Here is a 21,431-nt window from a genome sequence, read left to right as displayed (position 1 = left end):
AAGTGCTGGGATATTTGTTGTCTGTGTCCAGACAGAACATCAGATTAAAAGATGAAGAATAGTAACAGGCTCTGAATGAAAAATGTTTGCTACGTTATGCAGCCATAATTCCTCACCTAGGGGATTAATGCTTGGCTGACACATGAGAATATATATCTTATTCAGATCAATGACACAGCCTGTTTACACTACTGGCTGTTTTGGGTCCTGTCCTAAGGTACAAACACCTAGGCCTGTTGAGAAAAAGAGACCATTTTATTATACCCCAATACGGCAATAGATTCAGGAGAGAGGAAAGACCTTCGCACAACATAAAGTTAATTGATGCAATCCTTTTCCACAAAGTCTGGTGATAAGAACTAGCTCTAAAAGGTGATAGGCACTTTCATGGCAGGTCGGCCTATCTACAGCTAGGTAAAGGTAAGGGGACCTCTGACCATTAGGTCCAGTCGTGGCTGACTCTGGGTTTGCGGCGCTCATCTTGCTTTACTGGCTGAGGGAGCCAGCGTACGGCTTCCGGGTCATGTGGCCAGCAGGACTAAGCCGCTTCTGGCGAACCAGAGCTGCTCATGGAAACGTTGTTTACCTTCCTGCCGGAGTGGTACCTATTTATCTACTTGCACAGAACCTCCGCCTCTGGATAGCAGTTGCTGGTAGGTAAGTAGCATGGAAAGGCAAGCATTTTTGAGCCCTGCTTGGGGGCTTATGTACAGGGATAGCCTAACTTCTCTTCTCTGTGCTCTGGTAACCTCCAGGTTAGATTACTGCAATGCATTAAATGTGGGCTGCCTTTGAAGATGGCTCGGGAACCACAGCTTGTGCAGAATTTGGTGGCTGGCTCATAGGGGCAAGATGTTCAGAGCACATAAAGGTAAAGAACCCCTGGATGGTTAAGTCCAGGCAAAGGCGACTATGGGGTTGCGGTGCTCATCTTGTTTTCAGGCCGAGGGAGCCGGCGTTTGTCCACAGACAGCTTTCCAGGTCATGTGGCCAGCATGACCAAACCGCTTCTGGTGCAACGGAACACTGTGACAGAAACCAGAGTGCACAGAAATGCTGTTTGCCTTCCCACCGCAGTGGTACCTATTTATCTACTTGCACTGGTGTGCTTTTGAACTGCTAGTTGGCAGGAGCTGGGACAGAGAAATGGGAGCTCACCCTGTTGTGGGGATTCAAACCGCCAAACTTCTGATTGGCAAGCCCAAGAGGCTCAGTGGTTTGGACCACAGTGCCACCCGCATTCCATCTTAGCTCAACTACACTCACTATCAACTAGTTTATGGATGCAAATTGAAGTACTGTTTTCAACCTATGAAAGCCGCATGCAACTTCAGGCCCCAGTACCTCGAGGACTGCCTCTCCTCATATGAACCAATCTGGACCCTGCATTAATTAATTATTATTAATTAAATAATTATTAATTAAATAATTATCTGAGGCTCTTCTCCAGGTGCCCCCTCTGGGATGAAGAAGGTGGTGAGAGAACAGGCCTTTTCGGTGATGGTTCCCCACTTATGGACTATTCTCCGCAGGGAGGCATGCCCACTGCCATTACTATCTGTTTTTAGGCACCAGATATTAACTTATCTTTTAGCGGGGTTGAACTTTGAATTTTCTGTCTCCAGAGAATCCTTTGCACGCTGAGTTTGTGCGCTGAGAAAAACCCCAAGGGTTTTCTGTTGCAGTGGTTCTGTTTCTTGCAGAAGATTTGGAGGCATGCGCCATATGGTGTACCTTCAAATTCATAAGGAGCAGTGGCGAGGCCTGCTGGGTCATATTGTCAACCCCACAGAAACTGAGACTGCGCACATGAGAACACATAAATGATTGCGCTTTCCAGGGAAAGCTGAACAGATACCAAGAGGCTTGAAAGTTGGCCAATTAAGAGAGAGCACACAGATTGTGTTAAGAAATTTTATTTGGGTCTGTGATGAAAGCACATAAATTACAAGTGGAAGAAACATCATGCCACAAAATTGCATAGGATTCTTACAAAAAAAAAAGTGAATTATGCCTCTAAAATGGTGAGAAACTGAAATTATATACATGGTAAATGAGAGGATTTTCTTAACTGAAAGCAAGTCACTATTTCCAACCAGCCAATCACATACAGGGTTTGGCAATGTACAAGAGCAAGGTCAGTTTGGAAAGAAAGAGAAGCTATGTCCCCTTGAAGTTCTATTAAAGAAATCTCCTACAGCCATGTGAGATTCATAATGTCTGATGTTTATGAACTAAAATTCAGTTGAAGCTAATAAAATCAAATGAAAAGTTTCTCAGTAGTGTGAAGAGATCAGGAGTGTAGGTTGAAGTTCATTGTAATACAACGCAGCTCTATTCTCTAAAGCAGAAATGCCCACAGTATATTATTTCCACATGTTCAACACTTAACAAGGCAAATACATAAAAGGCACAAGACTCTCACATCATAGACTCCTTTTTCATTACCTTACTTTATTTCAAGTAATATTAATGGTAAATGATATATCACTGTAAGTTTGAACAAATGCAAGATATACAATATTCCACACTAAACTACAACTGCAAAAGGGGCACTGTACAGATATTTAAAAAAGTAAGGACAGTCAATGGTCAAATACAAATGTACTGAAAACCAACTACATCTGATAATATACTCTGTTCAAACCATTAACTTTTATTTCATAAATTAAAAAGCTCATCAGTATTTCTCCTAGACTATTTGAAGCTGCAGTATACAAGCACATCGAAGAAATAGTCTCAGAATTGTTGTGAATACTGCTATTTATTTTATCTTACCTAACCTAAAACAAATTTATTGAACCTTTATCTTATAAAATGCAGCATTAAACTTTGACCCTTCCAGGTTTTGTATTTAACGATTAATAAGAGTGATCTTCAAAGTGCAAAAGTAGAATAAATGACAGGAGTCATATTCTTAAAATCAAAATGAAAGTCTCTGTTTAGAGTTAGGTCCTCTAAATTATAGTTCCTCATGTGTGTTGTAAATTAAGAGAAAAAAAATACTGTTCAGCCAAAGTCTTATTTCCCTATGTACACTTAGCATTTAACTTGAAACTTAAGTTTGATCTCTATTTATTGCTTACATTTAAATAAAATAAGTTATTTCTACTGAACTCCTGAGGGAAAGCAAACTACATATATGCTGTTAGGCATTAAGTCTTTATTATTATCAAGACAAAATTTAGTGTTTCAATATCATCCACAAAGTAATTCTATTGAGTTTAGAGGGGCTATAACCTTTCTAAGGTTAATGGTATAAATAAATTGCAGGATAAGAACTGATGTGTTCATTCTCCATATCCTTCTCTCTAATTTCTTTTCACAAATTCTCCAGCTCTGAAATATTTTATATACATTTTGGAGACGGCATTTCCTACATGCATACCATACATTTTTTTAAAACTATGGAAGAGATGTTTGCATGTCAGATAACACAGTCCAAAACATATCAACAACAGATCACACGATGCAACCAAAAATAATAAATTGAAAACAATGCTCTCGGATCCACCCATTTATAATTGAAAACAATATACAATAGTAAGTTAAAAGATTCTTGTGATTTGAAGGTTGCTTTGTAAAGATGCCCATTGAAATATTGACTCTGATCCCTGAAACTTCTTTATTTTGCCACAAGGGAAGGCTCTCAGTGAGAACTTGCATGCTCTGTTCATACACAGTGGTTTGTATATGTTTGTGTGTGTGTGCATACACATCTATGTGAACCCACATCACACAGGAAGCATATACAAACACATGTCTCCTTCTCAAAGAGATTTCAGCTGGGAAAGTTAACTAGTCACCACGGCTTCAACAGAACATCTCAAAGCAGATATATTGTCAACAACACAAGCAACTGGTTCTTGCAAAGCAAATAAAATAAAATCAGTGCAATTATCAAGATGATACAAGCTTTCAAGGTGCAAAGGAGGAAATAAATGGCTATGGATGTTATGATAATGTTCGGAATTTCTTTTTCAGCCACTGCTGCTTCACAGAGAGGTCTATGAATGTTTACTTTCACAAAACATGCTGGTCCCCACTGAAAGCTCCAAATTGCACATGGCCTGGCCAAAGTAGCCTGGGAAACAGCAGCACTGGCCTGTTGATCTACCCCCCAGACGGTAACAAAACAAAGAAAGCTTACAAACAACATAGACTTTCCTCATCAACCGTTCCTTTTAGAAATGTGTGCTGTCCCTACAGATGTCTCCCATATCTGAAGATGCCCTGTTCACATCAGGAGAATATCCGGAGAACACGGTGGGGACTTTTGCACCATGGTAATTTAGGTATGTGGCCTTGGAGGAGTTGCTAGAGGGGTGTATCAAATACTTTCCCTGGATTATCTTCCAGCTCCTCATTCTGCTGTGGCTTATAGTTGACTTTCCCATCAGATGCCAGGGGAGAAGTGGCAGAGCTGTGGTCTCCATCTTCACTAATTTTGCCTTTCATCGCCTCTTGAACAAATTCCAGGATTTCCAATGGGAGTCTTTTGAATTTGTCTTGGTATTCTTGATCGAGATCAGCCTGTAACTGGAAATAACAGCAACACCATCGTAAGTAATGCAATAGGCAATGATTGACCATCCGTGTTCTTCAAGCAATGTGGGCGGGGAAATGCATAGGGAAAATGGGATTTTGGGGGATTTTTCTAGGGGTGAATTCTGAGGGTGGGGGTAAACTTACCACCAATTGCACTGCACTCCTCTTGATCCTGCAGGGTCATTTCTAGGTATCTGGAGAGGGGAAATGGCAACCCCCACCGAGGGCCACACTTCCCCCTAGAACATCCCCTCTGAATATGTGACATAGTGTCACTCAGAGGGGCAAAACAAGCAGTGGAAAGGGAATTTTGCTCCATCCCAAGCCAACAGATTGACCAGAAGCTGTTCTAAAGTTAAGAAATTACAGGGAAGCCCTCAGACCACCTCTTAAAGTATCTCCACACCCTAAAATAATATGACCTCCATCCTTCCATGAAAAGGTTTCTGAAATTCCACCTACACCTTTGCAGAAGGTAGGGTGAGGTGTCAAAGCTCTGATTTATGTAAACAAAAACTAATTTAGTATTATAAATCTGTGCCTAGTGTTTATTTCAACTAAGTCTCTGCTTTCCAGTATGCTGGCTGATGCTACTGCAATGTTTCTGAAACTATACTGAAACAAGGAGGCTGTTTTATAGGAAGCAAAATGATTATTTCCTGTAATATTGGGAGCCATGCTTTTAATGAGAGGTTTCCAATGAAGTTTCCGTTTCACATCTATGCGAAATGAACGATGGTTTCATATAGTTTTGGGAGCCCTTTCCCCTTATCGAATGCAACCATCATATCCGAGTGTTCGCTTAGCTGTTATGGAATGTTCGTGAACATTCAAACTGTCCACTGTTGGCCCAAAAGGCTTAAGAAGTATAGTGTGTTGATGATTTCAGCACAGAAGGGAGGAAACAGAAGTACCGAATTTGTTGGCCAACACATACCATTCACATTCACATATCAATCTCATACAAATGCATGTGATTTCAGGATGTGGGATTACTTAAAGAGGTAGCCTAAGGACTTCCCCCTTTTAACTTTCAAAAAGTATGTTATATCTACCTATCTTTTGATCTATATTTGAGATATAGTGTGATACAGCATGTGAGTGGCGTGTAATGTGAGAGAGACAGTTGGGGGGAACAGTGAGGAAATGGGCACATAGCATTATGTGACTCTGCTCCCCCCCCCCCATCATTAGCGCCTCCTCATCCATTCAAGTACTGGCATTCAAAGCAGCTGCAGCCCTGTGTATCTATTTGATATTATAATGTTGGATTCCAAAAGCTGGAATCACTGGAACCGCTGTTTAATAAAACAAATGAGTTCAATATGTGCTCAGGGAGATACTGGTGAAGGTGGCTCGGGTTGTGCGTGGCTGTTCAAGACAAAGGCACAAATCAGGCTTCTGAAGTCTTTCCTCCAATATAGGAGCATCCTCAAGAGGTAAGCCGGTTATTGCAACGGTCCCTATTAAACCTTTCATCCTGGCGTGTGTGGGCTGGAAGGGGCTGTTATTACATCTGGCTGATCTTCAGGGGATGCTGCTACATATCGGTGTACTCTTGGTGTATTGTCAAGTACATAAAAGATGATACAGTTCGAGTGAGACAAAAGTACTCCCTTTGGGCTGCTTCAGAAGTTATATTTTTTCTGACTCTTAGTTTTACTTGTGTTGTAAATGGACTGGGATGCCGGGTAGCCAGTCCTATATACTACATGAAGTGAATATGTACTTAGAACATTTGACAAGGGTTTCGAAAAAGATGTTGATGCCGCATGCCCAATAGTGGCACCATTCCAGGCAGAAGTCCCCGTCTGTCTGAGGAAAGTCCCTAAAATTCATGGATGCTCATGTTTTACTCAATCACATTCCAACACTGTAGGACTTGATGGAGGAGCAACCTAACTAGACTTGATGTGCCCTAGCAGTGATCAAAAAACTAGTGTTAAAACACTGGAAGGAATGAGCACCCTCCAGATTGCTCAGTGGTTAGAAGGCTTATCTAGTCTTGCAACATATGAAAAAGTTGCCTTCAGCAGGTGGCACAAAGAGAACAAACACTCAGACACTGGGGATCCATACTTGGGATTGTTTGCATGAAGCACTTATCAAGTGAGGTCTGATAAAGCCTATTCCTTCCTGCCCCTGTTTCCCCAGTATAGTGTGAGGTGCTCCAGAGAGACTGAAGGCTCTCTCTAGATCACATGAGTGGAAGGAAAGGGGTTCAGATATAACCTTCAAGTGATTGTTCCCCTCCCCTTTGACATACACCCTGTTAATAGCAATTGAAGAACTTCTAATTGAAAGTGTTTGAAAAATGTCCTCTGTCCAACTGTTGTAGTTGCACACATGTCAAAAAGTAAAAAACACATCATATTTCAAAATGGAATAGTGGGCTAGGCACCTTGTAAATACAAATATTACATGACATAACTCATCAGCAGAAGGAGCCTGTGAGCTCTGCTTCCACCAAGTAACAGCTCCACTGAGACTCATTTTTTTAAAATATAAATAGCAATTAAAAATGCTTTACAACGCTGTAGATGAAGCCAGCTCAAACGAGGGAAAAAACAAACAAGAGGCAGACAATTAAAGTCCAAAAGCAACAGGGAGATGGATCAAACCGCCCATTGTAATATTACTGTGGTGTTCCCAAGGCATAGCAGCTTACAATATTTTCTTAACTGGAAAGCCTGCTATAATTGTGCTCTAATATGAGAATTGCCAAGATTTTTCTGTTCATAATTGAAAAACAGTTGATTTCTTTTCTGCATTGCAGAGATGCTCAGTTCAGAACAGATGCAATATGACGTTTCCAGGCAGAGGATGCAACTGGAGGTGCAAGGATGAGAAAGAAAATTGTGTAATGTGAGATAGGCTTAGTGCTGATCTTAAAACTGGTTGCTTTTCTTGATCACTGAATAGATTGGTTCTTGAAATCATCCCTCCGCTTCTTATCGGTCTCAGTTCTACCTCTCCACTTTGATTCTCCAACCTTCTGCATCTCATCTCTTATTCTATTATGCAGTGGGATGACCATTTGCTATTTTGTTACAGGAAAAAGGAGGCTGACAAATATTGAAAAAAGGGAAATGTTTGAAATTAATCCTCCTCTACAAGACATTGATTGCACCATGGCTTGACCTTTGACAAAGTTCTCACTATGCCTCCTAGTCGAACAGATATATGGGAGCCAAACATATAAAGTTGACATGATCAGGGCTCTGTTTCTGACATTTTGTAAACACGCCGCCCAGGAGAACAAAAGGACAGTTAAATAGCAAGGAGAGCAGCTAAGCCAGAGCAAACACAGATGACAACAAAAGCCCTTTAGTTGTTTGACATTAGCATGCACACCTTAATTGTATTTTCCTCATCCTCTGGTCCAGAAAAAACAATCCTACCTTGTGATCTACTGAAGGCTTGTTGCATGTATCCTACTTAACTGTTAGCTGCTGCACCAAGAGGACCCACACTTATTTAAGAAGCTGTAAGTCCTATATTTGGGACGCAGGTGGCGCTGTGGGTTAAACCACAGAGCCTAGGACTTGCCAATCAGAAGGTCAGTGGTTCGAATCCCTGTGACAGGGTGAGCTCCCGTTGCTTGGTCCCTGCTCCTGCCAACCTAGCAGTTTGAAAGCACGTCACAGTGCAAGTAGATAAATAGGTACTGCTCCAGCAGGAAGGTAAACAGCGTTTCCGTGCGCTGCTCTGGTTCACCAGAAGCGGCTTAGTCATGCTGGCCACATGACCCGGAAGCTGTACGTCGGTCCCTTGGCCAATAAAGTGAGATGACCGCAGTAACCCCAGAGTCAGCCACGACTGGACCTAATGGTCAGGGGTCCCTTTACCTTTAAGTCCTATCTTTAAGAAATAGATGGGTTTTCTATATCAGAAGTTCACTGAACTTCAGATCTCAAGCTTCAGATCTTTTTGGGAAATCCCTTGGCTATTGATGGAACCCCACCCTTCAGGACATCTGAGAATGGGCATGGTAAACCTTTTCAAGTCTCACTGGTTTCAGTCCAAAAGTTAAGACTCAGAAATGACTCCCATTTAAAAATGGGGATTTATTAAAGTGTCTGGGCAGATCATGCCTTACATTTCTAGCACTCTTTGTAGAGATGAGCGATAGTGGGCATCTCCTACCAGATGGGCAAGGAGGATCAAATCAGATTTCAGAAAAGGGGTAAGCTCTTGAAAATGCAGCCGTCCAGCTCAAGAACTGGATTTTGTTCTAATATTGACTCAGCCACGGGATCAGAAACACACAAAACGTCTTTGTGTGCAGGAGTATCCAATTATGTAAGCCTTCACCTACAATCTGAAGTGGTAAAGATGAGACAGAGGATGACCCCAGCAGGGCCAGAGCTGGCATGTCTGTTTCAGGAGAAGTACCTCAAAACTGCTTTTCAGCAACTCATAGCTTGTGCCGGTGCTGATGGAGAGAAATAAGACCTTGTGTTTCCCTGCAGTACAGACAACTAAAGATAAAAGTGGGAATGGCATTAGACACTTGGTGTAATAAGACAAAGGAAACTTGTGGCAGGAAGCTGCTCCACATTCACAGCTAATGAATTGCTGATTAGTTTAGTTCCTGGATCAGAAATAGATGTGGTGAACAGAAAAAGGGTTGTTAAAATCTATCCTTTACTCCTTCCTGAATCATTTAAGAATATCTAATGCCTCCACTTTCTCAGCACAAAGTGCACAGGCCCAATGCTACTTTGCAACAATGATTCCCAGACCTCGCTGCTGTAACTGACAAAATGTAATTGCAATTGACAAAATGTACAGCTTCCTTGACCCTCGTCTAACAAGCCGGCTAAGCGATGTACAGAGTAAGCGAGTTTTTCCCTTGCAGCTTTTCATTCCCAGATTCATTTCATTAGTTTGACATAGCAAGGGGACAAAAGGCAACTTTATACTGCATATGAATTGTACTGAGCACATTGAGCCACACTGAAAGAAAAAGAGGAGTAGAAGTCAGATGTCACTGGACTTAGACAACCACTCTTAACAGGAAACAGGCATGTTTGCACCTCCGCAGAAGAGAATAAAAAGGCTTTTGCATAATTAGTGGAAGACCGATATAGCATCATCTCAAAGACTCATACTACACTTCTTCCCCTGCTGCTACACTTGTCCTAATGGAAAGCCAGCATAAAATGCACGAAAATTCATGGAAGTTGCGTCCAGGCAACAGAACAAAGGAAATTTCAGTTTCTATAAGGACAAATTGGTGCTCAAAATGTAGAATGGAAATTATTTGGTTTAAAGACGCCAGTCATGCTTGCTGAGCTTAGATACAGGTTTGCAATGATTGCTTGAAGAAGAAGAAGAAGAAGAAGAAGAAGAAGAGGAGGAGGAGGAGTTTGGATTTGATATCCCGCCTTTCACTCCCCTTCAGGAGTCTCAAAGCGGCTAACAATCTCCTTTTCCCTCCCTCCCCCACAACAAACACTCTGTGAGGTGAGTGGGGCTGAGAGACTTCACAGAAGTGTGACTAGCCAAGGTCACCCAGCAGCTGCATGTGGAGGAGCGGAGACGCGAACCTGGTTCCCCAGATTACGAGTCTACCGCTCTTAACCACTACACCACACTGGCTCTCACTGACCATTCCAATCCCCCATTTTTTCCTCCAGCTTGGATTAAAATCTGAATGGGAAAAGAATTCCTGCCTCCTCTGCCTCCTACTCAACCTGTTTCCAAAGTGTTTTTTTGTTTTTTAAGGACGAATGGATGAATGTAGAAAGACACATAGAATGAATAGATCTTCTAGGCAAAGCTACCTTCCAATAACATCAACTGTGCAAATCTGTTTTAAAGAATTATACACAGAGAAATGATTAGGCACAGATTATGTGCAGAATATCTTTCCACTGATGGACACAGGGGGAAATAAATCCTGGATGCTCCTGCTAGAGGACCATTTTCAAATTTTGCTGAACAATTAGGGGAACAGAGGCACAGACAGGGACGCGGGTGGCGCTGTGGGTTAAACCACAGAGCCTAGGACTTGCCAATCAGAAGGTCAGCGGTTTGAATCCCTGCGACAGGGTGAGCTCCCGTTGCTCGGTCCCTGCTCCTGCCAAACTAGCAGTTTGAAAGCATGGTAAAGTGCAAGTAGATAAATAGGTACCACTCCAGTGGGAAGGTAAACGGCATTTTCGTGCGCTGCTCTGGTTCGCCAGAATCGGCTTAGTCATGTTAGCCACATGACCTGGAAGGTGTATACCGGCTCCCTCAGCCAATAAAGCAAGATGAGCGCTGCAACCCCAGAGTCTGTCACGAATGAACCTAATGTTCAGGGAGCCCTTTACCTTTACCTTTAGAGGCACAGACAACAAAATATTTCCAAGTCATCTAAGCTCTGTGCTGTGTCAGGGTAGTGAAGGGTGGCACAAACACTTATTTTAACTGACCACAAAGCAGCACAAAACCTTTTTTAAAAAATGATCACTGTCAAACAGACACATTGAATGCTCAGCTTACAGCTCATCCAACACCCCTAGCACCTAACAAAGGATTAAATCAACAACACTCACCCTCGGCTCTGAAATACACTGCAATGTGTTTGTAGGCTCCTTTTGTGTAGCAACACAAAACCACTGCCCATGTCTCTTCATGCATACAAGTCATCTCCCACTTTTAAGGTACAAACCTATGTACGCTTTCCAGGCAGTAAAACCTACTAGACACAACTGTCAAGTAGAAGCATGCAACTTAATGATTCTTTGAAAGGCTTTCTAAAATTATGTTACCATTTTGGCCAGCTTTGGGAGTGGGAGGGAAAAGACTGAAGACATTCATACTTATGTTGGCAAATGCTAAATCGAATTGCCTAAGACGTAAACTGCTGCAACTTATCCTCATGGTTTTCCTATACATTGATCAGTATTTGTGTAAGGTTTTTCTCTTCTATACAGACACATACAAGGTGAGGAATATATAGCCTTCAGCTGAGACGACAGGCTCAATTTAGCCTCTCCAAACACTCTGGGCAGCATGCTTTCTTGCATTATGTTACATTGTCTCTTTGCAGGACAACAATGCAATACAGTGGTACCTCGGATTACATACACTTCAGGTTACAGACTCCGCTAACCCAGAAATAGTACCTCGGGTTAAGAACTTTGCTTCTGTATGAGAACAGAAATCACGCAGCAGCGGCGCAGCAGCAGTAGCAGTGGGAAGCCCCATTAGCTAAAGTGGTGCTTCAGGTTAAGAACAGTTTCAGGTTAAGAACGGACCTCCAGAATGAATTAAGTACGTAACCAGAGGTACCACTGTATTCCTTCTCTTCTGCTATTTGCCTGACCTAACTGGACAGCCCCTCTCCTGCAAGACAAGAAGTATGAACTGAAACAAAATGAAGGAAAAGGTCTGCAAAGTGACAATGGTGGCAGTTGTACCCCTGTTAGCATAAGCCAGATGAGTGATTTTCTTCCTGGAGCGATGCAGCCTCAAGAGAATGTTTGGGAGAAATGTGGCCCTCTAGAAGTTGTTGGACTCGTAGAACATCTGATGGGTCACAGGTTCCCCATTCCTCTTCTAAAGCCATAAAAAGAGGAAAGGGAAGGGAAGGAATATTGGCATAAGGGAGACAGCATCATTCACACTGTCAATTAACTTGGTTTCTGTAGCAATGGTATCTACAAGCCACACTCCAGTTGCAATGCCTGATGTAAGAGAAGAATCTTGTATTTTGAGTGTGGGAGAAATGCAATCCCCTTAACAGAAACTGTATCAAGAGAGAAGATGTTTGGCTCTTGGGCTAATGACATTGACTGCACATGCATGAAGAAAACAAAACATGGTGGACCCAAAGGGATGGACTTATCCTTTGACTTGCTTTAAACTGTGAGTTAATGCTAAGGTGATGATACCCAGCTCCTTAGATTTGCAGCAGCTGCTTTATTTGGCCAGGGTTTATCAAGTGATAATTGCAGATCTCAATTGGGAGTGCAACCAGGACCTCACATTTATTGTACTGACTACTAATGAAGTAAAGGTAAAGGTAAAGGACCCCTGACAGTTAAGTCCAGTTGCGAACGACTCTGGGGTTGTGGCGCTCATCTCGCTTTACTGGCCGAGAGAGCCGACGTTTTTCTGGGTCATATGGCCAGCTTGACTAAGCTGCTTCTGGCAAAACCAGAGCAGTGCACGGAAACGCCGTTTACCTTCCCGCTGCAGTGGTACCTATTTATCTACTTGCACTGGTGTGCTTTCAAACTGCTAGGTCGGCAGGAGCTGGGACTGAGCAATGGGAGCTCACCCTGTCGCGGGGATTCGAACCACCGACCTTCCAATCGGCAAGCCCTAGGCTCAGTGGTTTAGACCACAGTGCCACCAGCGTCCCTTACTAATGAAGTAGAAAGGCCATTAATGTTTTGCTAATTTTTTCTCTCCAAAAACAGAATGTTGGTGGCTGAAGGCAAAAGAATGTGACATAAGACCCAGGTAGGGTCTTATTTTGTTTTAAAGTAGGGGAGAAGAAGAAAAAGCAAATTAGGTAAGGGAGTCAGTGTGGGAGGACTGATTGCAAAAAGCCAATCCAAAACATCTCTCAGCTGCTGCGTGTTCGTCTGATGACACTGGCTGCACATTGGCAAACTTCTTTTGACAAATGAGCACAGCTAGAAACCTACTTTTGAAAAGCAGAAATTGGAAGCTGAGGTTCAGAGGAATCTGAGCTCCATGCCAGCATCCAGAATGCATGCATGGAATACTAAACAGACTTCTTGTCCCTTGAATTAGGCACTTGATCATCACCAACACACACAGAGACACACAGACACACACACCCTTTTGAATATTGCTGTTTCAATAATCAGATGCAAAGTGGCTGTAGTCCCCAGGAAATCCTCTTTTTTTCCTCACCCCCGAACTGAATGACAAGTCATATTGCAGAGCCAGTATTCCTGGAAGAATGCTAAGCCTCTTGTCTGCAACATAGCGAGAGGAAGTCTTGAAGCGTAATTGTGCTCCTGGGCATAGTATCTCTTTTTACATTTGGGCAGAGGAATCTGCAGATGGCATTGTACAGCTTGCCGCGTTAGGCATCGCTGGGAGTATCTGTAGCATTTTTGGCAGAAAGTGGACAGGCACGAAGACAAGGAGACGGGAAAGGCTGAGGGGCCTTGTTCTCACAGAGCAGGATTAGAAGACCGTCTGGGCTGTACCACTCCAGACTGAAGGCATTGCTCTCACTTGGATTGGGAAGGGAGGAGAGGGAAAACAGCTTCACTGCTCAGGCAATGCTCCCAGTCTCACTACTCTGTGCTAGCGATATTTTCACACTAGTTCAGCTCTAGTCAAAGACACCCTGTCCCAACAGGTCAACTATGTACAGTGGTACCTTTGGTTAAGTTCTTAATTCGTTCTGGAGGTCCGTTCTTAACCTGAAACTGTACTTAACCTGAAGCACCACTTTATCTAATGGGGCCTCCTGCTGCTGCTGCGCCGCCGGAGCCCGATTTCTGTTCTTATCCTGAAGCAAAGTTCTTAACCTGAAGCACTATTTCTGGCTTAGTGGAGAGTGTAACCTGAAGCGTATGTAACCCGAGGTGCCACTGTATATATCTTATTTGGGAAAGTGTACATCAACCTGGTTGCCTCAATCCCATCTCCACCTCACTTACACCCTGTTATGAACAGTTTTTTACCCTTTTGCAATAGTGAAGGGAAAATAGCCTCAAAAGGAGGTGTATTTCTTGGAGAGAGATATATCTGTGCAACATTTTGGCTTAGCTCTATTAAAATACTTACAACATTTTAATATGATCATTGATTAATTTGTGGAATAACAGGGTTGTCTTAATAGTTTTTAATGGTAGGGATGAGTTTTCTGGGCTTTAAAACTTTAAGTCATAGGTAAGTGATATACATGGGATGCGGGTGGCGCTGTGGGTTAAACCACAGAGGCTAGGGCTTGCTGTTCAGAAGGTCGGCGGTTCGAATCCCCACGGTGGGGTGAGCTCCCGTTGCTCAGTCCCTGCTCCTGCCAACCTAGCAGTTCGAAAGCACGTCAAAGTGCAAGTAGATAAACAGGTACTGCTCCGGCGGGAAGGTAAACGGCATTTCCATATGAGCGCCACAACCCCAGAGTCGGCCACAACTGGACCTAATGGTCAGGGGTCCTTAAGCAATATACAGCCTATGAGCTTTGTATAGCATTTGCCTCATGCAGCCTGCCATTTGCCCCCTTGCTAAATTAGCTGACAAAAATTACTGTCACTGCTGAATTTGCTGCAGTTGTGATCAAATAGTGCACAAAAATCCAAATATTTGCTTCCTCCATTTTTGTGCATGAAATCTCTTGACACTAATTTTAAACTGAGATAGCAAGGCTTTGGGTTCAACAGTCATTCAGGCTTTCTCAGTCAACTATTTGGTATGGGCAGATTCCCACATAGTTAATTCTGTCCTCCTTCTCAGCCTAGTGGTTTGGAATGGGTGGGAAGGGCTCACGGGCATGTCAAGAGAGCTCACAGAAACAAGAAGCCTCTGAATCAGTGTGACAAGATTCCCAACAAATACAAAAGCACATAAAACAGCTATAATTGTATAAAGAGAAATTACTGCAGTAGATATTTCCGTAGTATGTTAAATGAATGTGTACACAAACAAAAAAAGTGTTTGTTACTCAAGAAATGTTTCTTGAATATGCAATAGAAGGAAATAATATGAATAGAAAATGTTCTCAGGCTCATTTCCAGTGATCTGTTTCTTTTTCCAAAGGTTGAACAAACCTCCTTTGCTCACTTTACTTCGCGTTAATTTTTACTGCATATAAATTTAAATAAAGATTATTTCTACAGTGCAGCAATTAACAGATAGCCTAAAGACTTATTATTTCAAAGTAGATATTGTCAAAGATATTTAAATAACAGCCATAGAAAATGTTAAATAATTAATTTCACTTAATCATAGGTGGTGGGTTTTTTTTGGTGTAAGCTAGTTAATTAATATAACCATATCATTGATGATTAATTGCAGGTGATGTATTTTGCTATGTTTCTGATGGTTATAGGAGGGAGCAGGATGGGAAAGAAATTAGGGTGTGCCAAAAATGAGAGGTGAACTCAGATTTCCCTAGTTCACAAGTAACATTAGGTCTATAGTGCCTAGAAAGTTGAAAACTAGGTAGGAAGAAGCAGTTTGGTGATGTTAAGCATGGGTTTGGATTCACCTCGCCTTACACTTGAACTGCTTGCGCCACCCTCCTACTTTACTGGAAATTGTCAGGAAAGCAAAGAAAGTTAGGTAGCAAAATGTGCAGGTACCTAGGCGATTTCTGTGAAGTGAGAGTGAGTGTGGTGTGGATACCTTGCATATTTTTTCTGGTATTGAGGAATGATCCCTGATGCTATTAGCAGTCTCTCTCTCTCTCTCTCTCTCTCTCTCTCTCTCTCTCTGTGTGTGTGTGTGTGAGAGAGAGAGAGAGAGAGAGAGAGAGAGAGAGGTGGGGAGAGATCTCCATCATTAGGACCAGCAAGTCATAGCTGGGTTCCCATGGCAAGAGTAAAGTTGGTGCTGGTAGCTGTCTCTCTATTTCTGCCTCATGCTACCCCCACATAGCAGCTATTTCATGATGGGCACCCCAAAACTCTCTCAAAAGTCAACATGTACCCACTTGTACCAAAGAGGCTGGTGATCCCTGAGCCAGAGTTATCTAGACAAATTGATGCATTACCTCATACATGCCCAAATCCTGAAAATCAAAAATTGTCCAGTGCTGTAGATAATTTTTGGTTATACTGAGCTGCACTGCACATCCAGAAAAGATGGTGAAGCGTATTTAAGAAAATGTACAAAATCACCAGGATGTCACTCAGATAGGTTTTTAACCCAAACTGAATTTAAAACATTAAATCTAGATAATATGATTTTAATCTGAATTTAAAGTGCTTTGGATTCAGTTTTTATTGCAAATTGTGGATTCGTCCCTTCACTGTGTGTCTGCTTACTTTGCTTGGATGAAAATAATTATATATATATATATATATATATATATATATATATATATTTAAAGAATTATTGCCTTGCCCTTGACACATGTTTGGAGAAAGGTACACAGTTCCTGTCAGGTGCCCAGCAACAAAATGTGGGCATGCAGAAGTAGGGTAGTTTTAAAGCCTGCCTCTGGAGTGTCATAGCTGCTGATAAGGTTAATAAATTAATAAGTAGGTTATCCTAGAAAGTAAGGAACATGTCCTAATATAGCAAGAGATTCAACCACAGGAAACTATAGGGAAATATAATACTTCCCAAAGCAGTTAGCTATTATTCCCCCTGGATATGAAGAAAGCACAATTAGCTCAAATGCTTTTGGGACTGCTTGGATAGAAGCTCAAAAACTGACCTAAGGAATAGCTGGTGCTGTCCGGGAGCTGAGATGACATGGAACAAGTGGCAACAAAAGTAACTGTCAAGCTTTTCATTTGGGAGATGTAGGCATTCTGTATTTCTGGTCTGAAATGTGTGCAACGCTAAGAAAGAAAGAAAACCTTGAAAACTGGTCTGGGGCACACAGATAAGCTGTTGGCCTGTTTCCTTTTGCTCTGTGGGTATGAAATGTGCTTGAACTAACCACATGCCAAGCTTGTTGTGTGAGATTATGTTTTTTGTTGTTGTTGTTGCTTTGCATGTAGATTTCCCAAGTTTTCTGCACCCTTAAAGATACCTCCTCATTCAGTTCTAAGTGTTGGGAGCGTTCCAGAAGAAACCCTTACAGATTTGGTGGGGCTGTGAAGAGGCTCAGACAACTTTGGAAACTGTTTTAACTTTGAATGAATACATGAACACTTGCTGCGGGTGACTGCGGAGGCAATAAGCTTTGCTATTTAGGAAAAAGGTAGCAGCTGCAGAGGCAGTTATGTCGTGAGAGGGCATAGGTGACAGCCCCAGGAAGAGGAGGAGAAGAAGAAGAAGAAGAAGAAGAAGAAGAAGAAGAAGAAGAAGAAGAAGAAGAAGAAGAAGAGTAGTTTGGATTTGATATCCCGCTTTATCGCTACCCAAAGGAGTCTCAAAGCGGCTAACATTCTCCTTTCCCTTCCTCCCCCACAACAAACACTCTGTGAGGTGAGTGGGGCTGAGAGACTTCAAAGAAGTGTGACTAGCCCAAGGTCACCCAGCAGCTGCATGTGGAGGAGCGGAGACACGAACCCAGTTCCCCAGATTACGAGACTACCGCTCCTAACCACTACACCACACTGGCTCCCAGTGTTGAGGCAAAACCTGAGGCTCTACATTTTCTAGAATGTGTACATACCGTTGTGGGTTTGGAGGGTCAATTGGATCCCTTCCGAACCTGTGATCATGTGTATTTGGGGTAGAATCTTTAAGAGGAAACCAGCCAAACTAGTTCCTTAGTTAAGTTGATGGCTTTGACTGGCCAGTTAAGAACTGTGGTTTACAAGTCTTAGGAGCTCGCCATAGAGACAAATGGCACATATATTTTCCCCCATCAACTGGCTGGGCATCCTTGGATGGAGAACAACAGGGTGTGTATTCCTCTGTGCTGGATTTGAGGTTTCCCCAGAAACCCAAGGGGGAAGCAAGATCCACCCCTTCACAATCCTATTACTCCATTGATCTGCTAGGGCCCAAACGCTGAAGAAGCGTAAAGGAACTGGAAGTGGACAATTCTAGAGGAACCAAAACAACACACTGTTGGCAAGATCAGGCAGTCTTCCATATTGTGCACCATGTGTTTTACATCTTGCATTTTAAGAGCCGTTGCATGAAAATAAAGATGTTAAAACACAATCTGGCAAGCAAAATACTATCCTCTCCCATAAACTGTGCCGCAGTCAGATATGGAAGATGACAGCACACCAGGCAGAATTCCAGATCTATCAAGCACATATTGTCAAACGCGACAACGTGCACCCGGAGTAAATTATGGCATACTTCCTAGTATAGGATCATGACATTTACTGTGGCTCTTATTTAATTTAGGTGCCCTTACTTAGGCAAAGCTCAGAAGATGATGTGCTCCAATAAGGGCCAAACTACACATGTTGTTCTATTGTGCAAAATTCTACCCCTCCCAACTCCCCCCCCCCCCAGCCTGCAAAATTTATCTGTGGAGTCTGCAGACAAAAGAGGGAGGCCAGTGCGCAGGTGGCGAGTGCCTTAAAAAAGAAATGGCACAAAGGGAAACAATTATGCTGAAAATCCTATCTCAGATGCTATTTGTCAAAGCAGCAGCACTGTGTGTGTGTGTGTGTGTGTGAGAGAGAGAGAGAGAGAGAGAGAGAGAGAGAGAGAGAGAGAGAGAGACCCAATCTTCAGCAGACAACAGCACAGGGTAAAGGTGAAGGTAAAGGGACCCCTGACCATTAGATCCAGTTGTGACCGACTCTGGGGTTGTGGCGCTCATCTCGTTTTATTGGTCGAGGGAGCCGGCATACAGCTTCCGGGTCATGTGGCCAGCATGAGTAAGCCACTTCTGGCGAACCAGAGCAGTACACAGAAATGCCGTTTACCTTCCCGCAGGAGCGGTACCTATTTATCTACTTGCACTTTGATGTGCTTTCAAACTGCTAGGTTGGCAGGAACAGGGACCGAGCAACGGGAGCTCACCTCGTCACGGGGATTTGAACCGCCGACCTTCTGATTGGCAAGTCCTAGGCTCTCTGGTTTAACCCACAGCGCCACCCACGTCCCACAGGGTACAAGGGGTTAATAATCCCCTCCCTGGAGCCAGGCTTCCATTTTAATTTGGCATAAACCAGGGGTGCATTTTTTGTAAAGATGTTGGGGACAAATTGTGCTTCAGTATCATATCCCATTTGAGATTAAGAAAAGCAGAATGAAGCCCTCATATGAAAGAGGAATGGCTCCATGTCCTCTCTAATAAAACATATGTTTCCTTGTTACTGAAATTTAAACAGCATAGATAAAATCCTCCCAAATCTGTAGAAAGTGGTATTTCTTAATTGCTTAAGTTATGCAATTTTTTTTAAAAATGATTACATTTTTCTTTTGCAACTCTGGTCAAGTTAACTTTACCACATGCATGATTAGGTCATGAGAATCAAGGACAATACATACTTTTAAAAGTATTAGAAATAAGATTGAAATATGAAAAAGGTACGGTACCTTTCCTCCATGCAGTATACCAGAATTTCTTACATAAAGTTTTTATTTATCTGGTTACAACTTTGTCCCTCTCAGTTAAGTGTGTGTGTGTTTTAAGAGGTGCAAAATATTTCTCTCCCAGGAAATAATTTAAAGGGTATGACAGAAGCTAGCAAGTTAAATCCTCAGCTGCATACAACCATTTATAGAAATCCTTTTACGAATGGGACTTTCTAAACACACCTCTAAAAACTCATTTTTATTCATGATTGTAGATGTCAGGTAGAATGAATGACTGTGTGATCATTTCAGACCATGGACCCACTTTTAGCACAAACATGGATTTTGAGGAACAAATTCTTTTTTTTACCATATAGTCATATGGTTGCTGTGCTGCTATCTCAGCCCATCAGCTGAAGAGCAATGAACAAGATCATTTTCAAAGCAGTGCTGTTTATGAAGGATAACCAAGGAGAGACTCTTGGTGGCAAAATGTATCTTGATTCTCAGAGTCCCACATTCTAGAAGTAAACATATTACTGCTAGGGGCCACAATAATATGATCTGCATACATTTATAAACTGGACAACTATCAGGAACTGCCTGGACACTGAGGAGGAGTGTAGTAGTAGTAGTAGTAGTAGTTTTATTATTTATACCCCCCACCCATCTGGCTGGGTTTCCCCAGCCACTCTGGGTGGCTTACAGCACATAAAAAAATTGTAAAACATTAGACATAAAAAAATTTCCAATACAGAGTTGCCTTCAGATGTCTTCTAAAAGTCAGATAGTTATTTATTTCCTTGACATCTGATGGGAGGGCATTGGTGCCACTACCGAGAAGGCCATCTGCCTGGTTCCCTGTAACCTCACTTCCTGCAGGGAGGGGACAGCCAGAAGGCCCCAGGAGCTGGACCTCAGTGTCCAGGCTGAGCGACGGGGGTGGAGACGCTCTTTCAGGTATACTGGGCCGAGGTCATTTAGGGCTTTAAAGGTCAGCACCAACACTTTGAATTGTGCTCAGAAATGTACCGGGAGCCAATGTAGGTCTTTCAGGACCGGTGTTAACGTGGTCTTGGCAGCCACTCCCAACAGGGCCCTTGCTAGGGGGTGGTGAGGAACGCCCCCGCCAGGGGTGCAAGCGAGGGGACACAAAATCGGCTTAAAAATATGTCCATAAATATTTGTATTGGATTTTCTGTGAAAGAATTCATTACAAGGTGAAGTGCATGAAGAATTGAATGGGGGGTTGGGGTTGGAGGAGAGGCAGAAAGAAGAGCTAATTTGTCCGTGGCTAGGGGGCACAATCTGGATGGTTCTGCTAGGGGTGCAAGATCACTTAGCTACGGCTCTGACTCCTAGTGACCAGTCTGGCTGCTGCATTCTGGATTAGTTGTCGTTTCCAAGTTACCTTCAAAGGTAGCCCCATGTGGGCACCAGGAGAAGTGCGGTTGGAGACTGATTTGGAAGAAGGGATTGGTCATCTGGGGGAGCCTGAAACAGCTGGGAGATGAGAAGCAGAGCCAGGAGAAGCTTAAGATTGGAAAGTGAAGGTGTAAGGAGGAGGGAGAGAGAGGTCAGGCTGGTTTAGAGTCAAGGGCTTTCACACCTTCTCCTGCCTCCACCTCTCCTGCCCCACTGTCTCCCAGATCAGGAGAGGATTGAAGAGAAAGGAGCAGAAATGGGTTAAACGCAGGTGGAGTCTTTGCCTGCTTGTGCGCAGCTTGGTTGGAGGGGATACATAAGTTGAGGTTGAGGGTGGGCCTCTCTGTTGCGGCCACTGCCTCATCGGATGC

General features: G+C 42.9%; 1 protein-coding gene across 3 annotated transcripts in view; it reads right to left on the bottom strand.

The window, feature by feature from the left end:
- Positions 1-1,900: 1,900 nt before the first annotated feature.
- Positions 1,901-21,431, bottom strand: part of PLCB1 (phospholipase C beta 1) — a 455,429-nt gene continuing 435,898 nt past the window's right edge. For 2 of the 3 annotated variants that reach the window (XM_081856862.1, XM_081856863.1), the window contains one exon: positions 1,901-4,539. In XM_081856862.1, coding sequence (XP_081712988.1) covers positions 4,318-4,539 — 222 coding nt within the window. In that variant the 3' untranslated portion in view covers positions 1,901-4,317. The remainder of the gene's footprint in view (positions 4,540-21,431) is intronic. The other variant, XM_081856861.1, reaches the window with a different exon arrangement.

Source organism: Podarcis erhardii (genome assembly GCF_964252035.2).
Source record: "Podarcis erhardii genome assembly, chromosome: 3".
NCBI classification, from domain to species: domain Eukaryota; kingdom Metazoa; phylum Chordata; class Lepidosauria; order Squamata; family Lacertidae; genus Podarcis; species Podarcis erhardii.
Note: the sequence above shows the minus strand (reverse complement) of the source record. Positions and strands in the feature narration are given on the sequence as shown.